The sequence below is a fragment of the Varanus komodoensis genome, unplaced genomic scaffold, assembly GCF_004798865.1.
Source record: "Varanus komodoensis strain SLA01 unplaced genomic scaffold, ASM479886v1 scaffold11, whole genome shotgun sequence".
Lineage (NCBI taxonomy): Eukaryota > Metazoa > Chordata > Lepidosauria > Squamata > Varanidae > Varanus > Varanus komodoensis.
Window position 1 is genome coordinate 33224408 of NW_025335317.1, and position 14659 is coordinate 33239066.

General features: G+C 43.0%; 1 protein-coding gene across 5 annotated transcripts in view; it reads right to left on the minus strand.

The window, feature by feature from the left end:
• Positions 1-3831: 3831 nt before the first annotated feature.
• The window catches only part of ABCC3 (ATP binding cassette subfamily C member 3), a 73829-nt gene continuing 63001 nt past the window's right edge, over positions 3832-14659 (minus strand). For 4 of the 5 annotated variants that reach the window (XM_044419982.1, XM_044419980.1, XM_044419979.1 and 1 more), the window contains 7 exons: positions 14252-14378; positions 12674-12775; positions 11055-11201; positions 9204-9362; positions 7340-7506; positions 6180-6374; positions 3832-4263 (listed from right to left, as the gene is read on the minus strand). In XM_044419982.1, coding sequence (XP_044275917.1) covers positions 4155-4263; positions 6180-6374; positions 7340-7506; positions 9204-9362; positions 11055-11201; positions 12674-12775; positions 14252-14378 — 1006 coding nt within the window. In that variant the 3' untranslated portion in view covers positions 3832-4154. Of the gene's footprint in view, positions 4264-6179; positions 6375-7339; positions 7507-9203; positions 9363-11054; positions 11202-12673; positions 12776-14251; positions 14379-14659 lie in introns of those variants that run through there. The other variant, XR_006413725.1, reaches the window with a different exon arrangement.

Consider the following 14659-nt stretch of genomic DNA (forward strand, 5'->3'; position numbering starts at 1 on the left):
GCAGTGGCCACAACTGAGCAGCAGCTATTCCAGAACTGAAAGGATTTGGACAGACTATGGAAGTGGGCAGGGGGCAACAGGATGGCATTCATTGTGGATAAGTGCAAGGTCTTGCACTTGGGGCATAGGAATGGGTGTCATAAGTACAGGTTAGGGGACAAGTGGCTGGAGAGCAGCACTTGTGAAAGGGACCTCGGGATGCTGGTTGACTGCAGGCTAAACATGAGTCAGCAGTGTGATGCGGTGGTCAAGAGGGCGAATGCCACCCTTGGTTGCATAGCCAGAAGTGTGGTTTCTAGATTGAGAGAGGTATTACTGCCACTCTATATGACTAGGGTGTGCCCGCAACTGGAGAATTGTGTTCAGTTTTGGGTCTCTCGTTACGGGAAGGATATAGCCAGGTTAGAGTCAGTGAAGCGTAGGGCCACAAGGTTGGTGGCCGGTTTTCAGGGGAAGCTGTATGAGGCAAGGCTGAGCGAACTGGGTCTTTTCAGCCTGGAGGAGACTCAGAGGGGATCTGTTGGCAACATACAGGTATGTGAGGGGGTGTCACATGGAGGTGGGTAGAGACCTGTTCTCCCCTGCAGAGAAGGGCAGAACGCGCTCCAAAGGAGCCAAGCTCAGGGAACCAAGGTTCAATTTGGATGCCAGGAGGTACTTCCTGACAGTTAGGACCCCGAGGGCATGGAATGGACTTCCATGGGAGGTGGTTGAAGCCCCATCGGTGAGGGTGTTCAAGGATAGGCTAGACATGCACATGGTGGGCATGTCGGGAGTGGAGCCGGGGATCAGACTAGATGTCTCTTCTGACTCGCTCTGTTTCTTTGTTTCTATATTAAGCCTCTTCCCTGTCCTGTACAGCAGGAGTGGATAGCATGACCCTTCCTGTCCCTTTTGTGCCAAACCCAATTGATTAATTGAGCAGTATGTTTCCATGTTCTCTCAGCTCTTCTGGCAGAGGGATTTAAACCATTCTGAGAGCTCTATGCTAATAAACGGAATATAAATGCCTAAATACGTAAATAAATATTGTCAGATGATATTTAGCTTTAATGATCCTTGTTGGTCACATGCCCAGGCTAGGGCTTAAACTATAATCACTGTGATTAATATAATTAATTAACCACAACATTGTAAAATGTGGCTTTAAAATCTGAGCTGCCCTTTCTGAAAGGGAGCTCGGAGTCAATGGTGTTATTGTAAACAATCAATCTATATGCATAGCTCTTGATTCAGGCAAGATTAGGATCTATACAATAGATGGTTTGCCTGGATTATGTCAAGAGAAACTATTGCCATCATTAAAATACCTTTGTTGATACCGTAGCAATTAGATGGATTTATAACTTACATGTAAATCAGATGACTAAAATTAACTATGTTAATAGATAAGCCATTTAAATTTCTGGGATGACAATATTGTGAACTCACTTGTATACATTCAAGATTAAAAAGAGTCAAATACAATGAAAGTGTTAGCAGACTGTGACATGAGCACATCCCGGACCTAATGTATTGGTATGTATAATACTACCTGGGTTTAAACTTTGAACCTCCATAGGCTTTACAAGCACAGGTCTTAGGAAAATGCTGAATGTCTGTGAACAGTCTGTGACATAGCCTAAGCTTTTGGAGACGTAAGCTCCCAATATAATAGCATGACTCCCTGTTAGGATGGATTCACTTCACCTTTCCCAGCTTTCCCACAACCTGGTGCACTCCAGATATGTTGGTCTACAACTGTTAACAGAGGAAGATGGGAGTTGTAGTTCAGCACATGTGGAGAGTAGCAGGTAAGGGACAGTTGCTCTATACCATAGATGTTTGGTTTGTGTGTATAGAAATAAATGGAAATATTGCAAGAGTCCACATCATCCATCTTCCCCAACAGGTGCCAGATTTGGATAACATATTTTAACTGGCATTTTTTTTCAAGGTTTAAAAGGCCCAGGACCTGTTTGAGGAAGGGGCACCTTAACTCTGATTTTGCAAAGCATTTCAGTGTGTGCCTAAAATCAGTGTATGTATATGCTCGGCTGCTCTGTATGTACTTGAAGGAAAATGTGCTTTTCTGCTATAAGATTTACCTTAGAAAGTTCAGCATCTTTCAGGAACAAACTCTTAAAAGAGGAAGACCCCAACTGAGCACAGATTTAGTGAGCTTAAGTGTACCCCACACAGTGCTGGATTGTAACTGCAAAGGTTTAGGCTTCTCATGCAGAAGCAGATATTTCCAGGAATCCAAATAAGTGGGTAAACAAACTGACATGCTCTATTGACTAGCCATAGTATTACTTAACATATTACAAGTCTTGATTATACAGCACAGTTGCTGGCATCTTTCTATGCACTCAGAGAACTATTTTTGTACTGTATAACTTATGCAATTTATAACAGAGGATTTTATTAGCTTTGCTAACCAAATTATTAACCTAATAACAACTATATACTTCTTTCTAACATCAGTGGATATAAATGATTCAGGACTTCCTGCATTGCTACATAAACAACATGGTTAAAATTAAGAATTAACCAAATGGTTTAGGTGTAAGATTGTTTCCTATGTGTTGTATCCTTTTTACACTTAATAAAATTTTGTTGCCTTTCACATGTGGGGTGTTTTTTTTTTTTTGCCTGATTTCATTTAAATAATGTTAATTGTGTGCTTTCCCTAGTTGTCCCTGCTGAGAGTAAAATTATGAATTTGTTCTTTTGCCCTGAAGATTTTCTCAGGAACTCTGCCACTGTTTCGCACACAGTCATTACGGGAGACAATTCAATAACTTGTATGCTTTATATGGAACAGCCCTTAAAGACTGAGAAACTTTAGCTGTCCAGAATATGGAAACACAAATATGGCAACATCATTGAGACATCTACAGTGAAGTGAGAAATAGCTCTAGTTTTTGCAGGCGAGGTTACCAAGCTAAAGTTAAGGTACTCGTGTTAACCTTTGAACTGCTTTACAGCTTGGGGTTAGAGTTAATGACCCCAGCAATGATGTGAGTCAAGGAATGAGGCTGTTTTTCTGGTACCAGCACCACTGAAGGTAAAATTGCTTCCCATTAGGAACAGGCACTTTGGCCTACTGTAGCATGTGCAAAACCTTTCTTTAAGTTAAAACCCCACCAGTAAGTCTCTCTCTAGAAAGAGTTGGTCATCACAATTTAGTTTTTAAAAAGGGATCTACAGGCACACAGCCTCAGTTGCTGGGTCAAAGGGGGGAACCACACAGACAGAGTTTTTCATTGGTTCAAATATATAAATGCAGGCGCTTCCTTCTATGGGTGTGTGGTTGCAGAACCTCTGGAGACCCCCACATCCAGCCCACTGAGGCTTCTGTGGGCCCCACCTCCAAGGCCCTGCAAGCCAAGCCCTGCCAATACTGGGTGTTGGCAGGGAGAGAATACCTACGATTATCTCCAAAAACAGATTAGAGTTGTATCGGGAATTACCCAGGGCCACAGGGAGATGAATTCTTGCTGTTATCTCAAAGCACAGAAGGATTCCACTTCAAGGCACACTGTCTTTCCAGGTCTGGTTGCATCTAGCTGGGTTGGGAAATTCAGATTAATTTTGGATAGTGTCCCCTTTTTGTGGAGTGTGCTCCTATTAGAAATATATTGGACTCGCTCTACCAGGGACTGCAAATGCCTCTTCTTTTTGCCAGGCCTTTAAAGTGTATGTGCTAAAGATATATTTTTGGAAAACAGCAAATTTTCTTTAAAAAATTAAATATTTCACTGCTTGTTCTTGGAAACATCCCCCAGCTACCCTTTTCTTTGTTGCTTTCCACATAACTGAAAACTGATCCAATGAAATACGACTGCATTTTTTGTATCACCAGGTGTAATTTACTAGAAATAAAACAGAATACAGTTAAGTGCTATGCATATGTATGTGCACATAGTACACATATATTCACATCCATTGTGTCACCAGGATGTTTGTCAATTAAAAAAATACTTCAGTATGTAGAAAATAAAAATACAAAATTAAATTTTCTGGTCCTCACAAGTTTGCTCCTGTATCATAATCTGGTAGAAATGCTGTTTTGAAAAGTACAGTACATTCGCATATTGCTTTGGAGTTTAAAAAAAACCAAACCCACACCCCAATAACAAGTCCTTTGATGATATGTAGGAACTATCCTGTTATGCCAATCCTGCATCTTTGGCCATACCATAGAAAATTCCTCTGGATGCTATAAGTCTGGAGGGTGTGTCAAATTCAGCAATTGTTCCTTTGTCAAGAACAAGGACTCTGCAAAACAAGAGGGAAAATGTTTATTATATTTCAGAAAAATACCTTTCTGAAGAGAGGTAACCCTGATCGAAACCTCCATTGTCACACTATCTGGCATTAATTGCAGAATCCAACAGCTTTTATAATTTTACAAGGACCTCTTTCTCACCTTAAAAAAGTTTATTTCTAATTGGTTTGGTGGGAAGTAAGTTTACAGTGCACAAGAACTGAATCTGGGATCACATTGCATCTCTCCCATAAAATTTGCTGCACTATCTTGGGCAAGTCAGACCCAACTTCACTTCTTACCTCCAGTACCAGTGCTTGTCTCATAAAACTGTTAAGAAGGTTAACAGAAAAAAATTGCAAAGCATTCTGCAAAGATTTGTACATGAATGGTAAATTTCTGTTGTTTACATTTAAGTTTCCTCTGTAGTATTTTGAAAGGACTGCTGTCCCTGGTCCCATTAGCTGAATAATGGCTTGGCTGCAGATGAAGAACACCATTCCTATTATTTTGAGTGTGTTTCCAATAGGAGCTCTACCATTCCTCCCAACTGGGTCTCCCCATGCGCCTCCCCTATTTCTTCCCTCCAGGCTGCTGAAGTCTACTTGATGACTTTGGTACTGCAGGGTGGGTGACCAAATGAACAGGCTCATCCTTGAGACAGATACAATGAAATGCATGATTAAATGCCTTCCAGGAAAAAGGGCAAGGGCAAGCTGCCTGCTTCTCCTCCCTGAACATTCTGCTGTTCTTTATTAGTGCATATTGCCCACTTGCAAAGAACCAGAAGGAAAAGGAGTTAAGAGCAGTCACCCCAGCCTGTCACATGAAGCAGCAGATGGAGCTGTTTACTCATAAGTAGATCCGCCGTCAGAATTCCAGCCTGCTGCTTGACAAAGAGTGGCTGCATCCCCGCCAGGCAGCAGACATGCTCCTAAGGCTTTCCTGAGGTTATCTATACAGTTGCTGCCAGGAACAGCAGAAGGATCATTTCCTCTACAATGAGGGGCATCTTGCAACAAAGCCAGGAAGTGCTGCACTAACCAGTGACCATCCAGGATATGGTACAAAGGCATCACGTATATTCTAGGAATAGAAGCTGGTGCAAATATATGCTGTTTTGTTTGCAGTAGCCTGCTTATTCCTGACTGGGTGATCATCTAGATCAGGGGTCCTCAAACTTTTTCACCAGGGGACCAGTGGAAAGGTGCTGGTGCTGGGCGCGGTCAGAAAGGTGGTGCCGGTGGTGTGTGCGGGCCGGCGAGGGGGCGGGGACAGCACGGGCGCGTGTGCGGCAAGGCGGGGGCAGGCACACACTGTGGGGCGGGCACACAAGGCTGCGGCTCGCTCGCTTGGAGAGCGTTTCCTCCGAGCGAGCAAACCGCTGCCTCCTGCATGCGCGGCGAGGGGAGGCGAGGTGCAGGTGGGCGGGCGCACACGGCAAAGGGAGGCGAGGTGACGTGAGGGCCGGCACGCGCTGCCAGGCGGGCACATGAGGCAGCAATGTTTTCTCTGAGTGAGCAGACCGCTGCCTCCCACATGTGGGGTGAGGTGGGCAGCAGCAGGTGTGCACATGGGCCCACGTGTGACGGGTCCAAATGGCATGGCGGGCCGGGTAAGTGGGCATGGCGGGCCGGATCTGGCCCCCGGCCCACAGTTTGAGGACCATGATCTAGATTATCTCTGCCAGTAAGTTGGCCAAGTATATTGCTCCAACAGACTTGAGTCAAATGGTCTTTAAAGATGTTTTCCCAAAACAGGACACAAGACTTAAGCCTTGCGACCACTCTGATTGTGGAATGAATTCCAGCCCTGCATGAGGGCTTCCTGAAGAAATAAGACAGGGAAGAAGTAAGCTAGCCAATAGGCCCTTAATACAATATTGTTTATGGAGAAATGTGAAGATCATTCTGCTGCATGTCCTTACCTGGTATAATCCATGATTGTGTTCAGTCTGTGAGCGATTGTTAGCACAGTGCAGTCCTCAAACTGTGTTCTTATGGTCATCTGAATGAGGTCATCCGTTTCAAGGTCGATTGCAGCCGTCGCTTCATCCAGAATAAGGATTCTTGTTTTGCGCAGGAGAGCACGTGCCAAGCAAACAAGTTGCCTTTGGCCAACACTGGGAAAGCAGGTGGAAATATTTTGTTTGTTTAGTGGCCAGGTCAGGCTGTGGCATGGAAAAACAAACTCCGACTGAGGTTCTGTGGGGACACATGGCTCTTGCAGAGCCATATCTCTCTTATGCATTCACCAGTAAAGTTCAGAAAAGCAGAATGAATACGTTGACTCGCTTTGCGCAATCACAAGGGAGAAATAAGCCAGGGCTTATTGCTGCCACTGCCGCCCTACACCCACCCTGGTCATGTGCCGGGGGTTTTGGATAACTACCCTAGACAGAACTGCTTGTTGTGGCAGTGAGCCCAGCCAAAGTGGCTTGTTGAACATGATGGGGACTACTTTTTCTGTAGCTGTGGGTCGGCGGCTGCTACATGTTCCCTGTAACATTTATAATTAAGTGCACAATACTACACGTGCTGAGAAATTAAAAAAAGCATGAAACATGGCAAGGACTTACAGGATTTTTTTGTCTAAACATGGATAGGATTCCACTGTAAATAAAATATTTTGATTCTGTCTTTCCTCAGAAGGCCAAGAATAATAATTTATGACAATGCCACTGAAAGATTAACTATCATATAAAACATTATGTATAAAAGTTCCAACATTTAAAATATTCAACCAAAAGCCCTCCTAAAAAAAGGGCAGACTTTGCAATAAAGTACCCTCAAGAGAGCTCCAAAGCTGGGGTGCAGCTATTCAAAAGCATATTTATTCCTGGTGCTGACCAAATGTGATCAAGTGGTTTGGGGGCGGGCATAAGAAAATGGGAGGAGAAATGGAATAAAATGGCTGGAGAAGGAAGGAAAGATAGATGGGTAAAAGGCGTAGGCAGAACCATCCCATAGCCTGGATAGGTCATTTCTAAGTTCAAATTAGTGCACTAGGGAAGCACCGGACAGGACAGGAGCTTGTGCTGCAGGGTTCCATTTATTATATGTATTCCTTGAATGGTATGTGAGTTACCTAAGGTTTTCTCCTCCTTCTGCGCATTCATAATCCAGCATAGTTGGCTGACTGCTAACAAACCTCTTCAAATGGGACAGTTCAAGAGCATTCCATATTTCTTCATCAGAATATTTATTAAATGGATCCAAATTCATTCGAAGTGTTCCAGAAAAAAGAACAGGATCCTTAACAAAACAATCACAATTCTGTTAGAACACAACTCTAAAGTCAAGTCATCCAGGACTATAAAGAATGCCTTTCAGTATTTCTTAGGCAAATTTTAATTCACTAATGTGATGAAGGCAAGTCTTTTCCCGTGGCCTGGAAGATCCTAGGATGTGATGTTATACCCAACACATGTCTGATTTCTTTTCATTTCCACAATCCAGTGAGCCACACCCTTTACTGCTTCAGGGACACAAGACAGTCATCTGAGCAACACTTGAGTCCCATGACCTTCAGGAATGGAAGCCAAAGGTCCTACCATTGTGCCATCAATTCAGCACAGTTTCAGCCTCACTAACCACATTCTTATCTACATTGAGGTGATAATTACCATCCACTATCAGGAACCATGTTTTGTACTAAGGCTTGTTCCAACCTATGGCAAAAAGCCCATCTCAATTGCAAAAGTACCACAATGACAGGATAACAAGAGGAAAGGGGTTTCCCCTGTGTAAGAATCTGTTGCTAGCTTGTCATCTCCTGAGTCCTTTGTAAAACAGTTGCACTGTCCAGGTTGGTTGTTCTTCTATAGGGGTGTCCTAAACTACAGGCTACAGGCGTCTCCAGACAAAAGATTTGTGTGGGAGTATATAATCATTACCAATTGAATGAACACAGACAAGACAATATTCACTGAGTTACACGTAGTACATTCATTCCTGCTAAAGCACATTTCCTGCTCCCAAATGCCTTTCCTGGCAAAGTAACTTCTTTCCCGCTGCAACCTCAACTATTGTAGTCATCCTTACCAGGTAACAAGAAACGAGCACTTCAGCAGCCCTGCACTGAGTTTCTACCTCTCTCTCTAACAGGTCATACAACACGAGTTGTGTCTTGACATTGGCTTAGACCCAATCCTTTCCATTACATGGTGATGAGAATATTACACCGTTTGTGCTGGATTTATTGATTCATTTAAAATATTTACATGCCATCTTTAAGGGTGAAAATCCCCCAAGGCAGCAAGTGATACTATCATTATAATTCTGCATTTATACCCTGCCTTTTTCCCCTCTTGTGACAAGTCTGACATGGCCTACACAGTTCCATTTTATCCTCACAACTACAGCTCTAGGAGGTAGGTGAGGCTGAGAGTGATTGACTGGCCCAAAGTCATCCACTGAGTTTTATCACCAAACGGGGACTAGAACCTGGGTCTCCCCAGTCCTATACTCTTAACCCTTTTGTAACACTGGCACTGTAACTTAACAACAAGAAATGCCTTCTGGGGTGGAGTGTGCAGAAGTAGATAACTATGTTATCCACTAAAAGCTCTCAGCACAAGGAATGGACAATTCAGAAGATAAATCTGGAGGGTTAAAGTGCACAGTGGAATGACAAAGTTGCTACCTCCTCCTCCTCTGAGTGTGCTTTTGAGACAAAAGGTGTAAGAACAATTTGCACCTGCTGGATTTAAAGTGCAGCTTAACAGGACTTGCCGAGAACAGTGCTGGTCTGTTCTCGGCACAACTCAATTGACTTATTTTCTTTGCTCCCCAGCTCATGGCTACCCCATTTCAAAGCAACGGTTCTAAAGCAAGGCCATGGAATTACTAGGCTTGAACTGATAGTCTGACCTAGCCTGTATGCGACTTGCTTTACAAAAAGAAGCAGTTTGCTGTGTGAACTGAAAGATAGCATCTCTCTCATGCCCCACCTGAGGAATGATAGTCAGCTTAGACCTTAAGTCATGAAGGCCAATATCTGCAATTCTCAGCCCATCGATCTTGATTTCACCCTCCACGGCCTCTAGGATCCTGAAGAGGCAGAGTGTCATTGAAGACTTGCCAGCTCCGGTTCTTCCAACAATCCCAACCTAATACATAGACATTTAAAGAATTGAGGACAATATTCAGTTAAAACTCAAGTAATGGGTCCACTAGAAGAGGAGGAAAATATTTTGTAAGCTCAGGTGCAGGGTTGCAATGTATCCCTAAAGCTTGATCAGTTTATGGACAATGTTCTTTCTCTTCATCTTATCCCTGAAAATGCAGATTTACAAAGACTATCACTTACCTTTTGATTTATTTATATTTCCATTCATTTCATTTATTATATTTCTTTATCACCCAACAGCCAAAATTCTCTGGACAGTTTACAAACATCAAACACCTTAAAATACAATACTGGAACATTATATAAACACCATTTCCATATGAACACATAACCACACACACATGTGCATACACATACATACTGTATATACCTATAAATGATTTTTACCATTAGCAATAAGAAATCTCAGGACCCTGCTGAATTTTACTAAAATGAAAAAGAATGGTTTTACCCAATGGTGTTCTTCTGTTCCTGGCAGGTTCCTGAGCCAGAGGAAGCTTCCAGAAAAAGCAGGAGGTCATTTTCAGAATCTCTCTTTCCCTTTTGCATTAGCATAATCACCTGGTTGCCGTTACCCAGAGCAACAAGGCGTTCTGGCTGGGTTCACCTGACCTGGCCAGCCACAGGTAATTATGCCAATTCCCACCCTGATAACCAACCAACACACAAGAAAGGGAAATAAGCTGTTGTGGCTTTTCCTCTCCATGGTTATGCAAACCTGGTCAGTTTGTGTGCTGTGTTATGATATACTGTCCCTCAATTTTGAAAATCACCACCACCCAGGTCTAGGTGGAACTTTTAAGTCCACGCCAACAGAAACACAAGAACATGCCCTGCTCTACTGCTAAATACGGCCTCAGATACACTGAGAGAATGCCAGTCGCCAGTCAGAAGCTTTGCAAAAATACAGGACGTTGTATGAAAGGTGCAGTGACCTTTCCATTGTGACAGTACGATACATAAAGATCACCACTTCTCTCACATATGAAATGTTTGCGCCTAAGTACCAAATTGCCTATAATAAAGCAGAAGATACGTTTAGCATTCTGAAGCGCTCTTCAGGAAAAAAAGTGTGGTAGGGAATGTTTTCCACCTGTAAAGGTATATTCTGTGCCTCACTGGCATTCTCAATAAAGTGTGTTCTAGTACTCCTTTCTACGCTTTATTGCATCTTATTTTGATTAGTGAATATATATTTGCTCCGCTTTTTGCTCATTTTTCTCCCACATCTTCATTACGGTATCGTTGACAACACCATTTCTTCTGCTTCTCTAAATTGTACAGCCCTTCTCCATTGTTCTTGCTATTTCTCCCTGTTTAACCATAACCAACTTTCCAAACGACTCTAAGCAAACCTAAGGATTTGTGGCTGCAGAACCTGTAGGCTCAACAAGAGCAGGAGGAGGGCTGCAGCTCGGGGCTGGGACGCCTGCTCCAGCCGCAGGAGGCCCAAGGTCCAAGTCCCCAGCACCATCAGGTAGGGCTGGGGGAGACCCCCACTGGGAACCCTGATGAACCGCAGGCAGGAGGGAACTAAAGGGACCGATAGGGCACCTCCTGCTGCTGCTGCGTGTGCACTGGGCGAAGCAGAAGAGCTGGCGTGCGTGCTCCGGTTACGGGCAGAAAATGTAATTCCATGGAGGGCAGCGAAGCAGCTTTATGGAAATCATACCTTCTCTCCGCCTTTCACATTCAGGCTGAGGTCTTTCAACACCAAGTCCAAGCCTTTTCTATACCTTACAGAATAGTTTGCAAATTGCACTTCCCCTTGGGTGGGCCAGTCATCCGGTGGCCTTTTGCCTTCAATTATCCAGGGAGCCTGGAGGGTGGGTAGAAGAGAGTTATATCATCCTGCGTTAGCCCTATGGTAATAATTCTCATATCAAAGGTAGTATAGTATAGAATAGTAATAGCTCATCAGCAGCAGGGACTGACATAGACCTCAAAGGCACATTGCTTGCTTGGGGAATCATGTAAAGGGTGACAAAGTGCTGCTCCATCGTATGCCGGCCACTGTGTGTGCACCACCACCAAGGATGAGTTGCACAGATGATGCGAGCATTTACTGGTCTGTACAGTAGGTACATCACAACTTGTGTGACTAGATGGTCACACGGTGGACACCACTATCTCTTCTTTCCACCAGTATTATTCCACTCTATGCAAAGTACATAATCTTTGAAAGGCTTAATCTTTGAGAGATGTGTGTGTGTTTGTATTAAATGATATCAGAGATAAAAATATAAGTAGCATTATGTCTTTAATCAGATCTGTTTCCTATTGATAAGCAATCATGAAAGCTTTCAAGTTTCATATCTCTCTTCACTGGGGCAGAATGGAATGTATCAACTATTCAAACACTCAGGGAGTGCATTGCTTGAAAGCATAGATATTTTTGAAATAACAGGCAGATGATAGTCTAATTAGTAGGGGTGCAACTCAGCCAAAGACACACACTTTTAAATTCCATTTGTATCAGGGTAGAGCTGAAAATACTTAACTGAAAATCAGGTGTCAAAGTACTCAGCTTTGACTGGGACAGATCACATCCCACATTCTCAACGCTCAATAGTGCAGTGTCCAGCAAAGCACACCTATTACCTGTGTGACGTGGTTAATGTTGATTGCATTTGTGGTGAAGTCTGCTGTTTCTGCAGCATTTGGATTCTACACGAGCAGTCATATAGTTTGAAAACTTGCATGGTATTTTACCAAGAAAGTATATTAGGACAATTTGCACAATCTACATTTAAAACAGAGCACGTGCCCAGGGCAGCTTGCCATGTTGTCTGAACCCAGGCAGCATGGCTGGTAGGAGAGGGAAACCCTCAATAACCCTACAAGAATCCATGGGTTACTGCAAGGTTATTTCCCCCACCAACAAGCTGCCTGGGTTTGAGCAGTACAACTAGCTGCACCTGGGTGGGTAATTAGGGAAATTGTGCCCTGCACATGTGTGGCACATGCTGTGATTTACACAAGTGAAGGTGACTTACTCTGATCATGAGAACCAGCATATCTGTCTCAGGAGTGCCAAAACACCTTGCTTACAGAACACAATCAAATTACACAAGTGGTCTATAAGCCAAATACCCTTCATTAACAAAGGTGGTAGTTCATGCTTATGTATTAGAATGGATTTAGAGTCAGCTACAGCACTAGGAATTATACATTGGTGTTACAACCCACGTAAAGGAAAAATGCATTTAAGCCTAGCTAGTGAGAATGAAACAACTTGTTTCTTAACAACTTGTGTTTCCAGAAGGAAAATCCAGACTCTTAGGAGCTCACCTCAGTTTCAGTTTCTGAGTATTCCTTCACTCTTTCTACAGCCACGATGTTGCTTTCCAGATCAGAGGTCATTCGTACCATCCAATTCAGAGACAGTGTTACCTGTGCAATGATAAAAATGGATCACCTGCTTGAGAAGAAGATTGTGGCTACAAAAAGTGATGGAGGAGAAGTTAAAGAGAAGGCAATGATGATGTCATAAAAGGGCAGAAACATGGGTGTCTTTCACCGCTGTCCTCTACCTCCATCAGCTCCTGCCTCCCCTCCTTCAGGAAGGCCAAGCCGGAGGGGAGAACTCGGCCTCTAAACCAGCAGTGCTCAACTTTTTTTGGCTTCAAGGGCTGCACACAATGCTAGCATCACACATGCACAAGTGTGGGCACACACAAATAATATCTCGGGGACAGAAAGTGGTGAATACGGATATGCGGCTACAGGTTGGGGGGGTTCAGTGCTGGCCTCAGGTAACTATGGTGACCACAATAAAGCTGTGTATCCCTGCTCTAGACCCTGTAGCGATCCATGCTTACAGCTGCAGCATTTGGATAGGCCTGATATTCCAGTATCCAAACTTATTGCAAATTTCTATACGAAATGAGGATGCAAACATTCAGTAAATTACACCACCTTCAGTACTATACTTTCAGTGTTCCTGAAACTTTCTAAGGGAATATTATACACTATGAAGAAAATCACTATTTCTTACATTCCATTTAATGTAATTGCATCATGTCTGACCTTATAGCTTTGCCAATTTAAATGTGTGATCCCATTCTAACTTGGGATACAGATTCAATCAGTGTGCCTCTCCTTTCCACCAAATCAACATTCATAGTTTTTGAAGCTGGGAGGTACAGCTCAAATCCTTTGATCTGATGAGATGCCTCAGAACAGGGCTGAGAATTTCACAAAGCAATTTCCTTATCCAAGATTGCAATGCACTTTTTAGCACCAAACCCAGTCTTTCTCTTCGAGATTTCTAAGCCACAATAATCCATCACGATCTTACTAAAGTTGATGGCCTTGCTCCTTATTGAAAGGGTGCTTAAGTCCTTGGCAGATTGCCCATGCTGGTGGCTACCCTAATATGCCATCCTTAACTAAATGCCCTTCAGGGGATAGGATACTGGAGACAGTGTTAAAACTTTAGTTAGCTTCTCGTCAAATACCAAGAGGCCTTGGCAGGCCTACCTGGAGATGTACGACAGTGAAGAGGAAATTAATGGTTTGATTATCTTCGCTGCCTTAACCAAAGCAAACATTCAAAGGCACTGCTTGTGCTGTTTGTCACGTTGCACAGAGTAGAACGAATTACACATGAGGACTTTAATATGAAAAGAATTGATCAGACAAGTGATGCTTCAGTGCCTTCACAAAAAGTTCCCTTTTGTTCCTCGTGTTGTCCTTCCCATTTTCTTGCATTTCTTACCCCATCTGATCCATCTTTCCCCGGTTCTAATTTTCCCTCACAACAACAGAAGTTGCAAAATGGAAGTTGCATAAATGGAAAAAAATCCCATTATAATAGGACTCTGTTCCTCTGCTTATGAGTTGTCTTTCAAAACATGTTCTACGCACCTGTAAGGCATAAGATACAGAAAGTCCAACCAGGCCAGGACTCAGGTTGTTTTTACTCAATACAGCAAAAAGGGCTGCAAAAAATACGACACAGTTTCCTACAAATTCAACTCTAACACCCAGCCACCTATTAAATGAGAAAATACAGATGTGTTAGTGTGGAGTGCAAAAGAAGAAAATACTTGTTAGCCAACTCAAAAATTAGAAATAAGATTTATTTACTTATTACATTTCTGATCTATCCAAAAGCCAAAGCTCTCTGGGTGGTTTACGACAATTAAAACCATGCAATACAATATGTTTGTTTAAAGGCAAAATTCTATGTACATTTAAACAGGAAACAGTATGACCATTCCCATAGCTAGTTGGGGTGTGCTGGGCATAAGACCTTAAGCTACAGTAGAACAT